The sequence below is a fragment of the Schistocerca americana genome, chromosome 7, assembly GCF_021461395.2.
Source record: "Schistocerca americana isolate TAMUIC-IGC-003095 chromosome 7, iqSchAmer2.1, whole genome shotgun sequence".
NCBI lineage: Eukaryota > Metazoa > Arthropoda > Insecta > Orthoptera > Acrididae > Schistocerca > Schistocerca americana.
In genome coordinates this window covers 389,862,878-389,886,778 of record NC_060125.1, presented here as the reverse complement: position 1 = coordinate 389,886,778, position 23,901 = coordinate 389,862,878, and the positions used below count along the sequence as shown (strand labels likewise).

Genomic DNA, 23,901 nt, shown 5'->3' with positions numbered 1-23,901 from the left:
TCAGAAATTCTCAGCCAGAACTTCCCACACATAGTTGTACAGAACTCAACAGTGTAGAAAAAAAAAACAAAGTAATACCAAAAACTGAACAAAACTATTTTTATGCCCAATTTCGTTTGAATAATCATTACTTAAAACATTTTTATATTTTACAGAACTGAATAAAAGTACCCATTGATCATGGCACAAAGATGCTGAAATGTGTTTGGCCATTTAAGAAAGCAGCTGTTTGTGTAGTAGGCAGACCTGAAATCCAGTAAGAACTCAGTGTTTTTGCTACCTTAACTCTGTAGCAACTGGAAAGATGTCAATACCAGTTGATGGCATTCACTGTCTATCATACATACATTAATTCTTGTTCCATAGGTCATGAATATGACATCTCATAATGATGTGGAACGTGTCACTTTTTTTTATTTATTTTTTACTACTTTATATCTAAGAATTCATCTATTGAGTAGGAGTTATCATTCAGAAATTCTTTTAATTTGCTTTTAAATGTTGGTTGGCTATCTGTAAGACTTTTAATACTATTTGGAAAATGGCCAAAGATTTTTGTGGCAGTATAATTCACCCCTTTCTGTGCCAAAGTGAGATTTAATCCAGGCTATAATAATAATAATAACAATAATAATCCTTTCTTTTAGTGTTGTAGCGATGCATTTCACTGTTATTTTTGAATTGGGATGGGTTATTAATGACAAATTTCATAAGTGAATGTATGTATTCCGAAGGTACTGTGAATATTCTGAGTTCCTTGAATAAATGTCTGCAAGGTGATCTTGGGTGGGCTCCAGCTATTATTCTGACTACATGCTTTTGTGCAATGAATACTTTCTCTCTTAATGACGAATTGCCCCAAAATACGATGCCATATGAAAGCAGTGAATGAAAATAGGCATAGTAGGCTAATTTACTGATATGTTTAGCATCAAAATTTGCAATAACCCTAATAGCATAACTAGCTGAACCTAACTGTTTCAGCAGATCATCAATGTGTTTCTTCCAATTCAATTTCTCATGAATGCACACACCCAGAAATTTGGAGTATTCTGCCTTGGCAACAGACATCTATTCATAGTCTATATTTATCAGTGATGTTATGCCATTTATTGTATAGAATTGTATAAACTATGTTTTCTCAATATGTAGTGAGAGTCTATTTGAAGAGAACAACTGAATAATTTTCTGAAAGACATTATTTACAATTTCCTCAGCTGATTCTTGCTTGTTGCGTGTGATTACTATCAGCAATAAGAACTAGCTTTGCATCTTCATGAATACTTAGTGGCAAGCCGTTAACATATATTGAGAACAATAAGGAACCCAAGACTGAACCTCAGATCAGATATTCCTATCAGCTATGCCCCTGAAAGTCTTCTTAGAGTCTAGTTATAAGTACATAATTGACCACTGCTTTCACATAATGTCTTGAGTTAACATTTCATTATTGCCATCACAGATACTTCTCCCCATGGCAATAACTGAAATAAACAGCAGCAGATGTTTTCTGCATGTTTTTCAACGGGAGTCATCAGTGCATATGAAATGTAAAGAAGGGCAAGGGACTCCTTAATTTTGTGTCCTTAATTCTGTGTCTTCCAATTATCTTGATTGTGTTCTTCAGCTGCATATTTTGTTTTCATTTTGTCCCAATTTACCTAGAACTTAGAGACATTTTCACAAATATTCTCATATATGTATGAATCTAGGCTACGTGTTTACACACTTGTCTTTTCTTTTCAAATGCAAACAGAAAATTGACCTAGCACCTTGTTATCATCCTCTGAATATGTATTAGTGCACTTTCTTTCTGTTCTCAACTCTCTGTAGTGTACAACATATGGACATTGCAGGAAATAATATCCTTTACCTCTCTTTAAGAGCATAAAGCATAAATTCCAGTTGATCCATATGACAATTTAAGACTGCTGTATAATATTTTATCTCACAGCCTTAAGGCATCTTTACACGAGACATGAAAGGTAACAGAGATTGGACTGAAATGTCGATTTATTTGGTAGGGTGATTGATCAGTGCTAAGAAACAATAATGCAAGACATTATTGCCAATGTGATCTGAGACTGCTGTACTCTGTAGTGGCAGTTGTTGGTATCTAGTGTGTCAGCCATATAGAATTTTCTATGAAAATGTACAGGTACGAAATAGGTGCATTAACTTCAGTAACAGTTCTCAAAATTGTGTGGAGATAATCTCAAAAAACATTGCTGAGGTGTCAATAGATTCAAAGGGACTGAACATACTGCAAAGAGGACATTAAAAATACTCCATGTTTCCTTTTAGACAAAATCTCATTGATAACATATTTGAACAATCAAGCAGAGATAAAGACATTTGTGAGGAGCTCCTGTCTGTGTGAGAACTGAATGGAAGATCTCCAAATTGAAAGGAACCAAGTTTCAAAATACATTATGTATGCATATGCCTGCAATGTCAACAAAATAGGTACTTCTTACTTGTTGCCTTCATATGTTCCCAAGTTTATCTCAGTTCTCATTGGTACGTCAATAGTGAGTATACACAAAGATATTGGCTGAAGAGGTTTACGTTTCCATCATGTGTTCAACACTTTACGTGTGGTACCATGTTAACCACCAGTATATCATTCCCTAACATTTTATTATAACAAATCATACCAAAAACAAAGCATCAAGACTTAATCATTTTTTATGTATGTGAATGATTTGTTCTGTAAAATTCAACATTCTGACATCACAGAACTTTTCCCACTTCATGTCCAAATTACCTTTCATGTTCCACACTTTATGGAAATGATATACACATGTTAATTGCTTGTTCTATAATCCTAGGGTCACCACTAATTATTCTTCCTGTTAAAGTTGGGAACCTCCTTATCTTGAACCACATACCTGAACCTTTTATTATTAGGCACTTTACCCATTTAGGCTATCCAGGCATGCCTTCAAGACCAGACTAAAATCTTCTGTATTTGCCAAAAATTAATTCTGTACATGACAACCAGAGTTTCTCCCAAGGGATATCTGGAAATAGCAACACTGGTGTTAAGGACTTCATAGAAGAACATAACTTATGCTTTAAAATTTGAATCTGTTCTATAAATGTGCTTGGATGACCTGAATGTGTAATGTAAACACTCACAATAGGTATAGATCCAGGTATGAATTCCTGTTTTCATTTATCTTTGTATATTAATTAATTTTATTTTACTTTCATTACAACTATGAGTACCTGTAATACATTGTTTCATCTCAACAGAGAGTATTGCATCTTATCCACTTTATAACTGATTAATTGAATGTGACAATTATGATTGATCTCAACTGCCACATTTTTTGCTGCGAAATTGTCAGTGCAGATATTTCCGATAGAGAATAATGTAAGTATATCACTAATTTGCACTTCTTTTGTACAGTCTGGGAGGATCAGAGCAACAATGCTGCTATGATAAGAAGGGATATCTGATGATGACGTATGACCAGCAGTGGGGCAGCCGTCCACATCGATCACATAACTTCGGGCAGCTCCCATGGAATGAACCTAATAAGGTATGCCACACTGTTTCCAAAATTGATTGTCTGTGACTCACTAATGAATCAATAATTTGTTGTAGTATCATGAAATAGTTTTTCAGTAGCTGTTATACCTGAAACATTTTATATGGCTTAGAAAATTTAGATGTACTTAAAAAATTAATGACAGTAAGTATAAAGATATGGAAATGATGCAAGTTTTCCTTTAATGATTACATCTAGAGGGCTTGCTTCTTCACTTTACCTTCATTTATCCATGGAGACATTTTCACAACAGAACAGCAAATACATGGGTGATAAACTTACAGCATATAATTAAATATCAAACAGTATTTTGCACAGTATGAAAGTCTTCACTGAATATTAACATTGTGTAGGACACAAAATAAATAGCTGCTTATTATTTATTGAGGCAGGAACAATTAAATTAGCACTCAAGGGACATATTTACAAAGAAACACACTTTGTTGTTGTGGTCATCTGCAGTCCAAAGACTGGTTTGATGCAGCTCTCTATCCTGCTTGATCCTGTGCAAGCCTCTTCATCTCCAAGTAACTACTGAAACCTACATCCTTCTGAGTCTGCTAACTGTATTCATTTATTGAGCTTCCTTTATGATTTTTACCCCTGCACACTTCCCTTCAGTTCTAAATTGCTGATCCATTGATGCCTGAGAATGAGTCCTGCCAACTGATCCCTTCTTCTAGTCAGGTTGTAAACAAATTTCTCTTCTCCCAGATCTAATCAATACCTCCTCATTAGTTATGTAATCTACCCAACTAACCATCAGCATTGTTCTGTAGCATCACATTTCAAAAGTTTCTATTATCTTCTTGTGTAAACTGTTTATCGTCCACATTTCACTTCCATACATGGGTACACTCCATGCAAATACTTTCAGAAAGGACTTTCCGACACTTAAATCTATACTCTATGTTAACAAATTTCTCTTCTCCAGAATTGCTTTTCTTGCAGTTGCTAGTCTTTATTTTATATCATCCTTACTTTTGCATCATCAGTTATTTTATTGCCCACAAAGCAAAACTCATCTACTACTTTAAGTGTCGCATTTCCCAATCTAATTCCCTCAACATCACATGATTTAATCTGACTACATTCCAGTGTCCTCATTTTGCTTCAGTTGATGTCATCTTATATCTTCCTTTCAAGACACTGTCTATTCCACTCATCTACTCTCCCAAGTCCTTTGCTGTCTCCGAAAGAATTGCAATGTCATCGGCAAATTTCGAAATTTTTATTTCTTCTCCCTGGACTTTAATTCCTATTCCAATTTTTTCTTACAAGTTGTAAATAGCCTTTCACTCTCTGTATTTTACCCCTGCCACCTTTAGAATTAGATGGAGAGTATTCCAGTCAACATTGTTGAAAGCTTTTCTAAGTCTACAAATGCTATAAATGTAGATTTGCCTTTCCTTAATCCATCTTCTAAGATAAATCATAGGGTCAGTATTGCCTCATGTATTCCTACATTTCTCTGGAATCCAAACTGATCTTTCCTGAGGTCGACTTCTGCCAGTTTTTCCATTCTTCTGTGAAGGATTCGTGTTAGTAATTGCAGCCATGACTTATCAAACTGATAGTTTAGTAATAGAGGGAAACATTCCACGTGGGAAAAATATATCTAAAAACAAAGATGATGTGACTTACCAAACAAAAGCGCTGGCAGGTCAATAGACACACAAACAAACACAAACATACACACAAAATTCAAGCTTTCGCAACCAATGGTTGCTTCGTCAGGAAAGAGGGAAGGAGAGGGAAAGACGAAAGGATGTGGGTTTTAAGGGAGAGGGTAAGGAGTCATTCCAATCCCGGGAGCGGAAAGACTTACCTTAGGGGGAAAAAAGGATGGGTATACACTCGCACACACACACATATCCATCCACACATATACTATATCTACTATACATATACTATACCTACTATACAATTTTATCCCGCCTGTATATACTCAATAATACGTAACCCACTTCCAAACCATAACCAAAAAAATTTTTTTCCGCTTTCAACACTACCGCTACTATAAAATCCACCGTTTCTAGTTCACAAACAGTTCCTTTCACCTATTAAACAACCATTTCGGCTAGTTCCAACAACTTTCGCTTTATTTCCATTTCAGTTTTTCACACATCACTGATAATTTTTAGCTGCTTCCCACAGGTTTTAACGTCATTATTTCTTCGTCAGACAATTGTTAGCCTCATTTTCATAATCTGCCACCACAAAACCACTCCTTTTAATACATTTACATGCAGTTTTTTCGAAATTTTCCTGAATTTCTCCACCCTTTAACGTGTTTTGGCAGCAACACAACCACCTAACATTTATGCACATCGTTGTCTACCAACCCAAGTTCACGACAGGATCAACGTAGCCCAGCTTTAACCAACACTTTTTCGCCCTTTTTTCACACCAGATCTCCAGTTACTTTCTAGTTCACCTTTATCTCTCCCCATATATTTTTATTTTCATTTTCATTTCAGCCTCATGTTACACTTTCCACCTTCTAATACCATGTCACCCTCACAACACCCCCACAAATACCCCATTAAGTTTTATTTACATTCCCTCCACAAACATGTCTTCGCCCTAGCCAGATTACGCTCCCATATTAAGGCCTTTGAATATGTCTGCATGTGTCTGTATATGTGTGGATGGATATGTGTGTGTGTGCGAGTGTATACCTGTCCTTTTTTCCCCCTAAGGTAAGTCTTTCCGCTCCCAGGATTGGAATGACTCCTTACCCTCTCCCTTAAAACCCACATCCTTTCGTCTTTCCCTCTCCTTCCCTCTTTCCTGACGAAGCAACCGTTGGTTGCAAAAGCTTGAATTTTGTGTGTATGTTTGTGTGTCTATCGACCTGCCAGCGCTTTCGTTTGGTAAGTCACATCATCTTTGTTTTTAGATATATGATAGTTTAGTAATTTTCACACCTATCAGCACCTGCTTTCTTTGGAATTAATTCTATTCTTCTTGAATTCTGAGGGTATTTCACCTGTCTTGTATGTCTTGCTCACCAGATGGTAGAGTTCTGTCATTCCAAGGCTAACAGTAGCTCTAATGGAATGTTGTCTGCTCCTGGGGCTTTGTTTTGACTTAACGTCTTTCAGTGCTTTGTAAATTTTTCATATTCATATCTCCATCCTCATTTCATCTAAGTTCTCTTCCATTTCCATAATACTGCCCGCAAGTACATCTCCCCTATATAGATCCTCTAATACTTTTCCACCCTCCTGCTTTCATTTCCTTGCTTAGAACTGGTTTTCCATCTGAACTCTTGATATTCATACAGATGGTTCTCTTTTCTCTGGAGGTCTGTTTAATTTTCCTGTAGGCAGCATCTATGTAACCCCTTACATTTGTCCTGTAGCCATTCCTGCATAGCCATTTTGCACTTCCTGTTGCTCTCATTTCTTAGATGTTTGTATTCCCTTTTGCCTTCCTCATTTATTGCATTTTTATACTTTCCCCTTTCGTCAGTTCAATTCAATATCTCTTGTGTTATCCAAGGATTTCTACTAGCCCTCATCTTTTTACCTACTTGATCTTCTGCTCCCTTCAGTATTTCATCTCTCAAAGCTACCCATTATTCTTCTACTGTATTGCTTTCCCCTGTTCTTGTCAATCATTCCATAAGGCTCCCTCTAGAACTCTCTGAAATCTCTGGTTCTTTCAGCTTATCCAGGTCCAGTCTCCATAAATTCCTGCCTTTTTGCAGTTTCTTCAATTTTGATCTGCATTTCATAACCAGTACATTGTGGTCAGAGTCCACATCTGCCCCTGGAAATGTCTTTTAATCCAAACCCTGTAAAGATTTTATAATTAAATTTTCTCTGAGACATTTAAGTCTCATCTTTATCTACGATAATTCTGGGTCTTCCTGCTTACTAGGTAGAAATGCTGACCTTTACACCAATTTACAGCAATACAATGCTAACAATTTAGGGGGAAAAGAAGCTGCAGATGTTTGTGTTTGGGAGGAGGGGGGGGGGGGGGGCATTCAACTTGAGTAGTTCATTTTTAGTGGTCAGCACAGTTGGCCATAGTGATGCAGTGGTGTTATGGTCAGGGTTTGAGTCCTAGCTGTGGCACAAATTTTAAGTCATTTCTTCAGCTTCCAGCATTATTGTAATTCTAAACCCAGTTATAAAATCTCTGTCTTACCATTACGTAATCAGTCTCAAATCTTCCAGTGTCTCCAGGTCAATTCCACAGATACAGCCTTCTTTCATGACTCTTAAACCAAGTGTTAGCTATGTTTAAATTATGCTCTGTGCAAAATTCTACCAGGTAGGTTCCTCTTTTTCTCCTTTCCCCCAGTCCACGTTCACCTACTATCTTTCTTTCTCTTCCTTTTCCTACTATCAAATTACTGTCCCCCCATGACTATTAAATTTTCATCTCCCTTGACTAGCTGAATAATTCCTTTTATTTCATCATATATTTCCTCAATCTCCTTCTCATCTGCAGAGCTAGTTGTCATATAAACATGTACTACTATGGGCTTCATTTCTATCTTGGCTACAGCAATGCGTTCACTAGGCTGTTCGTAGTGGCTTATCTGCATTCCTATTTTCTTATTTTTTATTAAACCTACTCATACATTACCCCTAATTGAATTTGTATTTATAACCCTGCATTCACTAGGCCAGACGTCCTATTCCTCCTGCTACCAAACTTCACTAATTCCCACTATATCTAACTTTAACCTATTCATTTCCCTTTTTAAATTTTCTAACATATCTACCCGATTAAGGGATCTGAATTTCCACGCTCTGATCCATATAATGCCACCTTTTTTCTCCTAATAATAACATCTTCCTTAGTAGTTCCCACTCAGAGATCCAAATGGAGAACTATTTTACTTCTCTAATATTTTACCCAAAATGATGCCATCATCATTTATACATATCAAAATGTATATTACATGACTATTTTTAGGTCGATCACTATTGATGGGGCTGTGAATCTTAATTTCAAATCTATTTTTTTTTAACTTTTGAAACTTTTTAACCAGTTTTCAAACTTTGAATGAAAAAGACTAATTGCAAGGAAGATATCAGAAATAGCGGTGAACTAAGCCATTGTGTTTTAAATGAACTCTTAATGAACTATATGCTGACAGGTTGAAGCCAGGTTGAAGCTAAGGCCAAGAGGGGAAAGAAGAGATTCATAGGCTGAGGAAGTACTGTCTATAAACACTCACATGAGTAAGAACTTTCGTGCATGCAGTGATGCTTTTTAAAAGAAACTATTTTAATGAAGAGTTTTTGAGGATCTTGTAATTCTTATACCACTTCCTTATACATTTGTCCCTTAATGCCTTTGTTGGAGGTAATACTCATGAAAGTCAGTTTCAACTGAACTGTGAGCTACACAGTCACAGAGAAAGACATAAAAATAGTGTTTATGTAAACTGCACATCTTTGTCTAGGGTTCAGAGTGGATTTATGGAGTCTAATGCAAAAGTGTTCTACAAGTTCCCATCCAATACAAAGAACTGGAATAGACATAAAAAACCATTCCTAAGCAATGTAGATTTCTGCTGTGACTATATTGCAACTTGTGGCAGGAATTTGGGAATCCCAACCAGTTTGAAAGAAAATTAAAAACATATGTCATGAGCCATTTGATCTACAAATTTTCAGAATTTCTAGATTAAAAGTTTTGTAGCAAGTATTAATGTACTGTTAACAGTACTCTGTATTTAAAGATGGAGACAACTGTTATCTTTGAAAAATGCCAATATAATCAAGTAAATATTAACCTATCGGTAGCATATAAATAAACATTATATTGAAGTTAATTAATAACTCAAAATAATACTTACAAAATAAGCACAATAAACATTCCATATGAGACAAAATTTTTATGTAAAAATAATACATAATCTAAAAACAAAAAACACTGAGAGACTGTATGTTATATCACACTAAACTAATTAAATGCTGCTTACAATGGGTAATAAAGCCATTGACCTGTCTGATAAACTTATCTACAGAAAAAGGAATATTTCCAATGTGCCCAAAAAAGAGTAAAGTAATCCCTTAACATACAGGAGGCTGCACAAAAGACCCAGGAAATTACAGATCTATAATAATTACATCTGTATTCTCTACAATAACAGAAACCATAATAAAAGACAGAATATTATATTTTATACAAACATGCAATATTCTCAACGATGAACAAAATGGATTCAGAAACAGCAATCTACCAAAACAGCAATAGCTGAATTCATAACACTTGTAACTTAAGCACTTGATGAACAGAAGGTCTATGGTATATTCCTGGACCTATCTAAAGCATCTGATTGTGTACATCCTGACATCCTATTAGAAAAGCTTCATAGCTATAGTATAAGGGGAAAGCAGTAGACATCATTAAATCGTTTTTGGAAAATAGGAAACAGAGTGTATAAATAAAGCAAAAAGTGAAAAATAATATTACAAACATCTTTTCAAATTTTGAAATTGTGGAATTTGGAGTTCCTCAAGAATCCGTCCTTGGTCCACTACTTTTCATTTTGTATGTTAATGATATGACCAAATCAGTATGTGATAGTGTAGTCATGTATGAAGATGACACTTTATTTGTTGTTACCAGTTGTACAACAAATTACCTGCAAGAGAAGGCTTCACTAAATATGAAAAGTGGAAACAATTATTTCAGGGAAAACAATCTCTTTATAAATGGAAACAAAACAACATATATTCAGATACATGCAAGCAAAAAACACACTTTGGACGACATCACAGTCAGGCTTGGAGACCTAGAACTAAAGGAGACAGACAGCTATAAATTTATAGGTGTAACAGTGGCTAGGTTTATGACATGGAAGAATCAGCATGTGCAGCAAATTAGGTTCAAGCATATTTTTGCTGAGAAACATGTCAAAGTCAGTAAACAGACACACTCTGCAAACAATGTGCTATGGACTAGTCCATTCACACCTCTCATATGGCATCCTGGCTTGGAGAAATGCTGCAAATTTACACACACAAAGGGTATTAAGATTACAAAACAGAGACTTAGTTTTGATAAGGAACACATATCTATATATGCACCACTTGGATGGAAAATATGTTTGAAGATCAGCTCACTTACAATCCTCCCACTTCATGATACATGCACAATGGAGACTGTGAGCTCTGACCATTGAGCTCTATTGCAGTGCACCTCATGGGCAATATTTCAAGTTATTTTTGTTGGTTTTTCTTCTGTGTGGCAAAGGACCTCCTCTTCAAAGCTGAGAGCATGGCGTGTTCATGAAACACCTCAGTCAGCCCTCCTAGATGTGAACATAGCAGTTGCTCAGAACCACTGTTGTTGTCAGATGCAAATTCTATGTGATGTTATAATTACAACAGGGACTGATGACTATGTCCTCTTTTCAGTTTGTGTGCATACCGTGAAGTGGGAGATTTGAAAGTGATTCAACTTTCAAATTTATTTTATATCTAAATGGTACATATTCTGGACATGGGTTCCTTATCAAAACTTTATCTACTAAGTTCCTTCTGCAACATATCAAAGCCTGTAATAGGAATTATGAAACACTCTTTACAGTATATTTATTTATTTATTATCATCCCAATGATCACATTTGTGATATAGGATTTGTCAGGGTACATTTTAACAACTATATAATATCTTTACAAAATTTGTATCTGTGCTGAATTCATATTAATCTATCTTATGTTTAATACAATATATAACTAATAAGTGTTTTTATAAGATAATTTCTTATGCACTGATGTAATTTCATTTGTCACATTAACTTAAACATATATTGTTATACGGTTGCACAGAGATATTCACTTATGCTGTAATAACATATGTCAAGCGTGTGTTCTTGATAACAGTTTTAAATTTATCCTCATTTTCCAGCTCTTTGATATGTTTTGGTAGTGCATTAAAAAGTTTGATGCCTTGATTACATACATGTTTCTGGCTTCGGGTCCTTGTTACAGCTTGTATGTGGAGATCTTTACATTGCTGTGTAATGTAATTATGGAAGTCTGTATTGGTTTTCATTTTGTCCTGATTTCTTTTGACCACCAACAGGCATTTCAGAATGTATAATGATGGAATTGTTAAAATTTTCAATGCTTTAAAAAGGGGCCTACAATGTGTTTGAGGTGGGCTGTGGGTCATTATCCGAATAGCACGTTTTTGTGATTTGAAAATCTTATTTAGGCGACAATTTGTTTTTCCCCAGAATACTATCCCATAGGATGCAATGGACTGAAATAGCCAAAATATACTAATCACAGTCATTACTACAAACTCTTGAAATTATTCTAAGCACAAAACATGCTGAATTTAGTTTTAGTGCTAAGCTCACCACATGGTCCTTCCGATTAATCTTCTCATCAATGTGCATACCCAGGAATTTTGCACACTGTACTCTTTCAAGTTGTTTGCCATCCATGGTGGGATTTAGGTCATCCTGTTCACTTATTTTTCCATATTGCACATAATTAGTTTTTTTTTTTCGCATTCAGTGTTAGCTTGTTAGCACTAAATCATTTTTGTATATCTTGTGGGACATGGTCCACAGTACTGTGCAATGACTGCTTCATATCACTAACTATTAAACTAGTATCACCAGCAAATAACATGATTCTAGCTTTTCTCTCTGACACCTGAATATCATTAATGTAAATGAGGAACAGCAAGGGGCCTAATACACTTCCTTGGGGTACTCCTACTGTGACCTCCCTTGGATCTGATCTTAGTTTAATTTTTGATTAATATTTAGTGCTGTAATTTCAACCACCTGCATCCTCTTTTTTAGATAAGACTCAAACCACTTTTTTACCGGTCCTCTGATACCTATAGCTTCAAGCTTTTTCAAAAGTATGCTGTGTTCAACAGTGTCAAAGGCTTTTGACAAATCTAGATTTATCGCAACTACACTTTTTCCCTCTTCCAAGTTAGTGATTATTTCTTATGTGTATTCTAGTACAGCTGTTTCGGTGCTTCTCCCAGCTTGAAATCCATGCTGATTACTGTTTATCAGATTGTGCATATTAAGATAATGTGTGACTCTATATTTCATTAGTATCTCTAAAACTTTAGAGAAAGTTGGGAGGAGTGAGACAGGTCTGTAGTTTTCTATTTTAAGTTTATCACCCTTTTTCAACAGGGGAATGACTTTAGAAATTTTCAGTTTTTGTGGAAACACGCCCTCAGCCATTGACAAGTTTGCTATGTGTGCCAATGGTTTCGCTATCTGATTAGCTGTTTTCTTTACTAATATTATTGGCACCTCATCTACTCCAGCTGACATCTTGGACTTGAGACTTTTAATCACTTTTAAAACTTCCTTTTTGTTTGTTGGAACTGCCATCATACTGCTGGCTGCCTTGGGTGCTTCCATCTTAATCTGCTCCCTAAAATTCCTGCTTAATGTCTGGGGTACATTTAAAAAGTAATTATTTATATAATTAGGCATGGCATATTTATCTACCATTTTATTCTCCTCATCTTTTAGAATAATTTCCTTGTCTTTGATAGGTGCCCCGGTTTCTTTTCTCACAATTTCCCATGCTATTTTAGTTTTATTTCTGGACTGTTTTATTTCCATATTATTACTTAATAACTTTGCATTTGCAATTACTCTGCAGTATATTTTCCTATACCTCTTTACATATTCTATAAAATCAGTATCTGTACACTCCCTCAACTCTGAATTCAGTTTTTTCATGTTTTCACATGGTTTCTTAATGCCAAGAGTCATCCAAGAACTTGACTTTATGTGTCCAGTAGACTTGATTCTGGTCAGTTTCTTTGGAAAATGCATATCAAAGTTCATCATATAAATCAATGCAAATACACTATATGCCTCATCTGTACTTGACTGTTTCATAACATCTAACCAATTTTCATGTTCTAAGATACTTATGAACTGATGACAGCTGTCCACAAAGAAGTTTCTTTTGTAAATATTATTTACACCTTTATCTTCCTTTGACCTTAAAGGGATTTCAATTGTGAGAGCATTGTGGTCAGACAATCCTAAATCTATGTTTGTTACCTCTATGTCAGTTGCTGACATATTTGAGAAAATGTTATCTATGAGGGTATTGGAGGTGTTTGTTATTCTAGTTGAATTGTTTATGTGTGGTGACATGTTGAAACTCTCTAATATGTCCAAAAATTTCCTTTTTTGTTGACTTTCAACTAGAAGATTAATATTGAAATCACCACAAAGAATAATAACAGTTTCTTTTTTGTAAATAGTATTTAGCAACAATTCTAATTTATCAAAAAAGACTTCTGTGTTTCCACATGGTGACCTATACACTGTTATGACTATGACTTTTTTCATCAGGCCATATAGCTGGACAGCACCTGCTTCAAAAAACTTTTCAATACTTAAGTTCTCTGCTTCACATCTGTTTTTAAATTCTAACTCTTGTCTAATGTAAATACCAACTCCACCACCTTTTGCAATTTTCCTACTATAATGATTTGCCAGTTTAAATGGATTAATATGAATACTACTTATTTCTTGGTCCTTACACCAATTACCAGTAATACACAAGACATCAGGTTGGGTGTTACTTACTGCTGTTTCAAGTTCACAATATCTGTTCTTGAGGCACTGCACATTTAGAGTCATAATCTTTAGAACAGGGGAGTGAGCACCGATGGTATTTCTCCTTTCATTTAACACTGTTATCTTTGAGTTTTCATTATGGCTGGATACCAAAAATCCTGTTGTACCATGGGTTTCTTGTTTCTGTTGCTTTTCCTACTTGAAGTGGATGATGCTGATTGGTTGTTTATACTAGCTGTGGCAGCTGATGACATTTTAATATTTACTATAGCAGATGTTGATGTTTTTAGTGCTTCAGCAAATGTTGCTCTTGTTGAGGTATTCATTTCTTCTGCTTCTGCCCTCATTTAGAGTGGGATTTTAGGGAACTTTTCTACTGTTATACGGCTTATTTCTTCTAGTATCTTTTCACCCATCATCTTTTTTCCATAATAGTTCCTGTGCTGTCCATGCCTCGTGAAATGATTTCTCACTGAGCTGTTTGCATCCACAAAAGTTGCACACTTAAAAGCACAGCAGATCTTCCTGAATTTATTATTTGTTGACTTTATTTCTTTGTTTACACATGAGTCCTCGATTAGATCATGTCTATGTGGCACACTTACAACGAGAACCTTTAAATTTAGATCTGACAGCTATTTTAGAGTTGTCTGAAGTGCCCTTGTCGCTAGTTGGCTTTCATTTTTGTATATTTCATTTGCTCCACCTATTAGCACACAGCATGTTCCAGTCTTAACTAAGTTTTCACAATTATTTACTGTTTCATTAAGGGGAGCACCAGGTTTGACAATGGCTGTTACTCTGAATTGGGACTGCCAATCATTTATTATTTGTGCCACACCCTTTGCATGACCATCACCTAATACACAGACTTGATATTTGTTGTTCTCCAGGTGCCCTCGTTCCGTCGTTTTTATAGTACACTTTGAAGAAACATTTCTCTCGTTAGAACACACGGATGATCTAGATTCACTTTCACTTGTCTTATTTTTTGAGTTCACATTTCATCCTGTCGTGTCTTTATTACTCATTTTTCTTTGCACTCTATTTACTGACGATTTCATACCATCAGAAAGATTTCGTTTACTACTAGCAGAAGTTTTGTTTGAAACGAAAATTGCCGTTATGTTTTCATTACACTCGTTTTTTAAACTGTCATAATTCCGTTGCTTTATCAGTTCCTCTAACTTATTTACATAACGATTTGCAAGCACAAGGTCTTGCTGAAGTGATGCAGTAACACTTTCTTCTATCCAGTTATCGTATCTCGACAAAGCTACCGTTAGTAGATCGCAGCATTCCATGCCACAGTCACATTTCGCGTCCCATTCTTCCGTTCCCGCAAAACACTTTGCATGAATCCATTTTTGCGACACTGCACATAACCTGATACCTTTCGTGATGTAGTTATTGCACTTTATACAATTTATACTCGATATGTAGCCGTTTACCATGGAACTATTTATACACACTTCTGCACGTGACGCCATCTTGAAGAGTGTTACTCTGAGGAGTCAGTAACATTTTTCAAAGCATCAGCTTTCTTTTTAATTGATTAAACTGAAATGGCATAATCATGAACAGCAATAAATAGATTCCCTTGTCTTCCGTTAATGTACATCCTCAATCATTTCAAATCCTTCAAGATTATTGTTCTTGATGGGACCTACAGAACACCATGAATGAATAAATAGACAGTCTCTTTATCACTATTACTAGCATCCCCCTCCACACCAGTAGTCATACATATACTCTGTTTGCTGCTCAGCACATCGTTTATCAGTTCAAAATGATTACAGACCCAAGAAATTGTTTCTACTCACTATCGATAAGTTCATTCAATGCTTATCTGTTTATAGCTATTTCCTTTTATTGTACTATTTCCAATACAGTATTTGGAAATAGCTTCATCAGTTTTTGTGAGATATCATTCATTTTTCACACAACTTGCAACTATTTGAAATATGGAATGTATGAAAAAATGGATAACAAAAGAAAGAAAAAGGACAGATAATACACAACCCTTGACTTAGAGATTAGTCTTTGGTAACTATTCAAGAAACACATGGTGCTATCTTGTTTATTTTAAGATCTGATCATTAGATTTTAACAATATATGACCAACATAAGTTTTGACTGTAACCAGATATACTATAAGCATGAAAATGGCTACACAGCCAAAACTGTAGAGCAACAAAAAAGATAATTGTGTATTTTAATCTAAATAATGAGAGATAGTGTAGCACATTATTGTCATTTAGAAAATTTGTTTTTGCTGTGGATCCTGTTGCATCCTGGGAAAAAATTATAATTGATATATATAAGGGGTGATCAAAAAGTCTCTCTGCAGTGCTGTATGATTGTTAGCTGCACATGCCGTATGCTGCAGTGAATATACCGAAATGAAACTCAGTGAAATACAAGTTATTAATTTGTTGAATAATCATTTTTACTTACAAATTTTTATATTAAATGTTGAAAGTGTCCCCCCTGTTGATGAATAGACAATTCAATTTGTCTAATCATGTTTCCAAACACAAGCTGTAACATTTCTTCTGTGACAGAAGCAGTGAAAGTGGTTATTTCAGTTTTCAATTCATCATTAGATTTTGGACAGTTTTTATAGACAGCTGCTTTTGCTGCACTCCAGAAGAAAAGGTCAGGTGGTGTTAGGTCAGGTGATCGTGGAGGCCAAAGTCCCTGTGAAATTATGCGATCACCAAAAACATCAGCAAGCAGTGACATTGAAATGCGAGCTGTATGCGCGGTTGCATCATGTTTTGAAAATAACCGTTCAGTATTTCACTTAACACAAGTTCTCCTATGAATGGGTACAGAATATCCACTTGAAGGGAAGTGACCTAGGCAGGCGATCAATCATACGGCAAGCGCGGCTAACAGTCATAGGGCACTGCGGAGAGACTTTTTGAACACCCTGTACTAGGTGGTTATACTTAAACTTTCCTTATTTAACACATATAACATGGAAACTAATTACCATATGAGTAATAAACTTGGTAAAATTAATGCCAAGGACATGGGGAAGAGAAATAATGCAGTCAGTTCAATTGAAATACTTTTAATCTGCTGCTACAGTGCATTATACCATTACATACTGGTACCATTACCACTACAAAAGGTGCCCAATATGGCACCCATCAGTTTTCAGGAGAGTCTGAAAGTGCAGGATTGCATTCTGCACAGCAGAACAAAGCATGTCCATAGGTATGCTGGCTACCTCTCTTGATATGCTGCACTTCAGGTCAGCACTTATGTGAATGTTCATCTGGTAAACCCTGTCCTCCAGAAATCACAGGGAGTTGTCAGGTGATCATGCTGGTCAAGCATTCAGAAACAATTGGCTGTGAATTTGATCATTTCCAAATGTGTTTCTGAGGTCCGGGTGAACATCATGAGCAATGCATGGTGGGGCCCCATCTTGTATGAAAACTGTTGAGTTAAATGTGTCTCTCTCCTGTAAGGCTGGTATGACATGTTGGCGAAGAATATCACAGTAATGCTGGCCAGCCATGCTGCACTGGTTGAGTGCCAACCTGTTCAAAAAAGAATGGGCCAATGATGAAGGTAGCCGTGAAGCTACAGCATACGGTGACATGTTCACCATACAGAGGAACTTCATGCACTGTCACTGGAGGTGAAGATATCCACACTCAGCAATTCTGTGTGTTCACCTCACCCATCAGAGAAAAATGAGCTTCATCTGTCCATAGGGTGGTCCAGGGCCAGCCCTAGTCAACTTCAATCCTTGTGAGAAAGTAGAGAGCGAAGTCAACATGTCGTTGGGTGTCCTGTCGTGCAAGCTGCTGTGCAATATGGATCTTGTTTGGATACCATTTGAGAATGGTTTGACGAACCTTCCAGACAGTGGACCACGAGATGTTCATCTGTCGTGACACAGCAAGTGCACTGCCTGTTGATTGGGAATTGCATGCGGTGTTGTCTGTCATAGCAACAGCGATTTTATCAACAACCTGTGGTGTAACTGATTGTTGGCTTCTTCCCGGAGCGATGCCCAGTTCTCCAGTTGATTCAAACTTCTTCATTATGCTCCGCACAGCAGTTGGAGAAAGAGGACCCTTCCATAATCCTTTCAGCTGATGATATTCTAGAAGTGCAGTTGCAGCATTACTGTTGTTTTGATAATAGAACTTGGCCAATAATGTCCTGCTCCTTTTTCCAAGCTCAAATTGACACATCAACAAGTGCACTTGAACTGGTCAGGTGTGTGAGACTATGAATCACAATGATGAATCATGGCACCTGGTGGCCATAGTGGGAACTATATGGTGGCACTGTGACACAAGAAAATAATGCGCTCCATACTCTGGACATTAATGCTACCAAGTTTGGTACCTGTGTGGTTATTAGTTTCCTTGTTTTCATTTGTTAAATAGGGAAAGTTTAATTATAACCACCCAGTACTATAAAGCTACAAGGCCTACACCCATAGCACTATATTCTGAAATACATTTGTTGTATAAGAAGTGAAGTTCAGAAAGCTGTCAATGACTATAACACTGATTTTTTTAAAATTTGTTTCAGGTCCCCACTCTCTCGCAGTGGTTTCATGACATGGTTCCATATTACTTCTGTTGCCACTGGCAGGATATTGAAGCTGTTGGTTGTGAAACATATCGATATGAAAGACGCCCAACACAGGATTGTATAGGCTACCAAGCACCTGCCGTAGGTATGTGTAAGCAGTAATATACTCATTACTTTACTTTCTCATTTTATTGAGAATAGTGGCTCTCCTAATCTCATTATAGGATGACTTTTCCATTCTCTTCAGCACCTGTACACACAAAATTTCTTTTTCATAGTCCCTGCTGCCACAATAATTGTATGGTATGAGTGAAACATTGTAACTGGATATTAATTTAACTTTGCTGTGCTGTGCTGGGTTGGAATGTTTGTTCTGTGTGCATTTTGTCAGTTGACACCAAGTCTGGTTGCCAAAAATTTGTTAAGAACCAATCATTCAATCCAGCAGAATAGTCAAGGAGAATTGGAATTACATATTTACTTGGGAAGCCTCTAATCACATTGTCACCAGAAAAATCTGTGTTTTTGTATTTAATTGGATGCTCAGCTATGCAACTGAGGATAACATCAGGCATATCTACAGGAATGCTCTTCAAACAAATATGAAGACTGTGTCACTGTAACCAGCAAACTGTCAGTCCAATCCTTGCAATTTTCACTAGGTCTATTTTAAAGTCATGGCCATACCAAAGGGGAATTGAGGTGAGACATGCCATCGCCAATATCACAGGCAGAGATGGGACGCAAAAACAGACAGAGAGAGAAAGAGAGAGAGAGAGAGAGAGAGAGAGGGAAAGAAAAAGAGAAAGAGAGAGAGAGAGAGAGAGCACTAAAGAATTATGTTACCTGGAAGAGGTATGCAGGTTCTCCTACCATTCATATGTCTTTCTTCTGCCTCTGAGAAAAAGCCTTTTCCTCAGCCCAGTGCAGGAAAAGCATGCTGACATCACAGTGTCATTTCTTCCAAGTAGCATATTTAAGAAATGACTGCTACCAAAGAGACATCTATCACTAACATGGTATACAATGAAACAGTGAATTTGGTTTGCAACATTACCAGTAGTTAGCAGTGAATACTGCTGCTTGCAGTTCAGTAGAGGGTGAGTGCACAACCTTTTAAATGGCTCATCTGCACAGGGGTTTATTAGGGTGGCCTATGAGATCAGTCAGTGAAATACAGATATGTAAGAATAAACTGAGCAATGAAATTGAGAATTAAGGATATTAATGTGTGTTTAGCACATGTTAGATTTATGTCGTTGCTTTATTCATAGAAACTTGCTTAGTAGTGAATGATTGTCCTGCACACAATGGTCCAATTGAATCTGTAAATAGTTTCAGCACTGCAGTGGCCGGCAATAAACAGCTCACGACATCACAGTCACCATAATTCCACTATGTTCATAGCTCAGAAACTTATAAATTGAAATCATTTGTCTGGAGTTCAAAGTTCTGCATGTCTTCTCCAGTGCTTCAGTTCATTCCCTACATTCAGATTCTATAGTCTCCTCTTTATTTCCCAGTTCATCTTCTACATTCTCTATTTGTTTGCTGACCATTTCCACAGTTTTTTCATGAGTTTGTAGTTTATTTTCAAGTTTTTAAAATCTATTCTCATCTCAGACTTTTGATTTACTGTGCTTATTTTATCTCCAAGTTCACCTTTTAAGCTGCCAATCTCAGATTTTATGCTTCATCTAGGTCAGATTTTACATTTTCCAATTTTGAATCTAAACTTTCAACTAATTTGTCACTCAGTGCATTCAGTAATTGAGTGAGTTCACTTCCTGGCACCCAACCGTGCTCCTTTGGGATACCAGGACTGCTACCATCTCTACTAATATCCTCTGATCCGTATTCGCTTGAAAGGTTCTGCATCTTATCAGCCATGGCTGATGACTAGCAACACTAGATATAGAATGCAGCTGATGCTTATACTTAACTTGCGGCTGCTACAATGTCAATTATTACTGCCCTCTTTTGAAACACATGGAGTGGGCAATGGCACAGCATAGAGACTCAGGCTACGGCATAGCTTGGTCACATTGCAAGCATGGTGTGTACCATGCAATGGTGTGAAGACAGCTGGGTGATAGCATGGAGATGGTTGGGCAATGGTGAGGAGACGGCTGAGCAATGGCATGGAGACTGCTGGGCGACAGGGTGGATACGGTCACAGCACGTATCTGTGTGTGTGTGTGTGTGTGTGTGTGTGTGTGTGTGTGTGTGTTTGTGTGTGTGTGTGTGTGTGTGTGTGCACGCGCGCTTGCGGCACAGCAAGTGAGAACAGACACACTCACCGGCGCCAGTATGGTCAGTGACATCTCTCTACAACTGCCACATGGACTGGCGACAGCGAGAGCACGACAGCCCTGCAAAATTCACACAGACCAGCGGTGTCCCGAATTTGTGAAAGGTTGTTGCACAATATATTGTCGCATGAACTCTTATGCTGCCACCTACTGTTACATTAATAGTCATATATGCACAATGACAACACTGCCCGAGTGTTACTGTTATGCACTGTGTACATGTCAAGTAGCATGGGTCTTCATTTCCAAATTGACCAATGAAGTTGAGGATTAAGGATGTTAGTGTATGTTTAGCACACTTTGCTTAATTCATAGAAACTTGCTTAGCTATGAATGATGGTCCTACACACAATGGCCTAATCGAATCTGTAAATAGTTTTAGCACTGCAGTGGCAAGCAATGAACAGTTCACTTCATCACAGTCACTATAATTCCACTCTGTTCACATTTCACAAACTTATAAACCAAATACTAGTTCTGAACGGTCCTATAGGCCTGATCCTGCCTTGGAATCAAAGCATGAGTGGCCCCAGGCTCTGCTAGGCCATCTTACCTGCACGGCTCCCAGCACACCAAAGACCACGATCTCTGCCTTGCATCTCTGCCCTGCGTTTTGTCATGTGACACACTGCTCTAGTCAAATTGTCATTCATTTACAAACACTTTTCACAATATACAAATACTTGAATCAAATACATTACACAGTTCTGTACACACTTATTCTATCCCATTCTATTATATTTTCTTTATACAATTAATTTTATTTTAATACATTACACAAACCAGAACAGCAGTTGCTCATCAGAACAACTACTTAATTCTTTCTTACTCTTTTGCATTATGTTATTCAAATCCTTTTACAAGTATTAATACATAAAACTGTTATTAAATGAATAAAAAAATGAAATATTGGTACAAATTACCCACACAAAAGGGTAATAGCTTTTTGTATTTGTGAATGACTCCATTTTACGTGCACAGTTTCACCTGTTATGTTACAGGCTGACACAGCTGTAGCCTACTGGGGTCATTCAAGTTCAACAACAGAATTCTTGCAGCAGTTTTCTTATGGTATTGTAAGCTCTCAAAGTTCAGTGAGGTGATTCTGAGGCAGATACGCTAATTGACTGAAGACTTTCTAGTTTAGTTAATTTCTGCTAACTGTGGGCCGTAGCGAGTTGCAACAGTGAACAAAACAAGCAGGAAAGGTGGGGAGGATGTGTATAATCCACTTACCTCTCCCCCATCCTGGAAATTTGCTGCTCCCAAGTTTCAGTTGGTACAATCTGCTGTGGAGAGAAAAAATATTTCAAGAAAAAGCCTTCTAAGGCTCACTCATCATATTATGGGAATTGTGTGATTGTAGGTTTTCCTGACGTAGGAATATTCTGAATGTTTCTTGGGTATTCAGCTGGGTGACATCATCCAGAAGGTGCAATATTTCAGCAAGCCCAACTTCTTATCTTCTTCAGGCATTCCTGGTGACTGACTGACTTCTGCTGAGCACCATCTTTATATTCCCCCTGTCCCCTCTCCCCCTCCCACAGCCTCTAGTAAGCGAGCTACAGACATAGACTTTGTCCAGTGGTGGAAGACGAGTGACAGTGGGACTTGATCCTCAACAGTGACACTACACTGATGCCAGACACAGGTCTCTCTGACATGACGACATTGCATCTTTATCCTCTTCAGTCGCCAACAAGAGAGTGAATTCCCTCATAGGTTGCTACTGTGCTTTGATAATGCTCAAGAATGGGTCCCAGGCCTTGCATAATTAAAAGCTGCTGTCTTTATTTATTAGTTTGTCATATTGTCAGATCGCTATGGCATCTTCTAATTTTGTCATGAAGGTGTTGGACTGTTGCAACAACTTGGTGCCATAGTAATTCATGGCATGGCCATGGGGAATGCAGTGCTCTGCCACAGTGGACTTTGATGGTTACTAGTTGTTTGTTTGGCATTTATACTCAGTGTATCTGTGCTGTACAGTCTATAAAATCCAGATAGTCTGTTGTACACACATTTTCCTGCACTGGCAAGGGATGTGGTAGACTCCTAGTTTTTGGAGTCACAGGTCTTCTTGACTGATCCCAACAACTCTTTCATCTTGGCTGGTGGGCTGAAGATGCCCTTGACATTATGTTTCCACTGTATTCTTCCAATTTTTGCTGATAATTTTCTGATGTATGGGATAATCCCCATCACAGTAGGTTTCTCTTCATCCCCAGCACATAATGGTCTCAACTTCTTCAGTCTTAAGGCATGACATATCTAGCAGTTGCTGTAATTGTTCATGTGGAACACAGCCTGTAAGTGCTGCAGTTTGGTTGCTGGACTCCCATGCATCAGATTTTGCACAAGGGCTTATAGACAAGTGACTCCAGGGCTTCTTCAAAAGCCTCCATAAACATATTGGTCATCGTTGATAGTAGCGTGAAACACATAGCTAACCCATCTATTTGTTCATAGTATTTTCTATGTTTATGACATTGTACCTCCTGAGGTGTGTGTCATACAGTGATTTAATCTTGCACATACTTTCAGTGATATAAGCAGATAATGTATGCAAAATATGTTGGCAGTAGAGTTAGTAGTAAAGAAATAATGTCTTGCCTGAAACTGAAATTATACTGCATGAATAGCATAAATGCAGAGAGCAATAAACTATTTTCCTTCCTTTATTTTGTGGAGAATGTCAGCACGAAAATGTTTTTGAAAAGATTTTATAATTACATGTAAAATTGGTTTGAAGTCGCTAAGTGCTCTCATTCTTCAATACTGGATGAATGTAGTCTAGGTAATTTGTGCACTGTGAGTTATGCTGCCTTGAGCCATAAACAGAATTTCTCACTGCACAGAATTTCTTACTGCACTGAACCTTCCAGGTAAGATTTTACCTCTT

The 23,901-nt window shown here is 37.0% G+C and overlaps 1 protein-coding gene across 1 annotated transcript in view; it reads left to right on the top strand.

Moving 5' to 3' along the window:
• LOC124622221 (protein mesh) overlaps positions 1-23,901 on the top strand; it is a 264,311-nt gene that overhangs the window by 143,246 nt on the left and 97,164 nt on the right. Inside the window, exons 11-12 of the mRNA XM_047147873.1 lie at positions 3,416-3,548; positions 18,685-18,832. Of these exons, the coding sequence (XP_047003829.1) occupies positions 3,416-3,548; positions 18,685-18,832 (281 nt within the window). The remainder of the gene's footprint in view (positions 1-3,415; positions 3,549-18,684; positions 18,833-23,901) is intronic.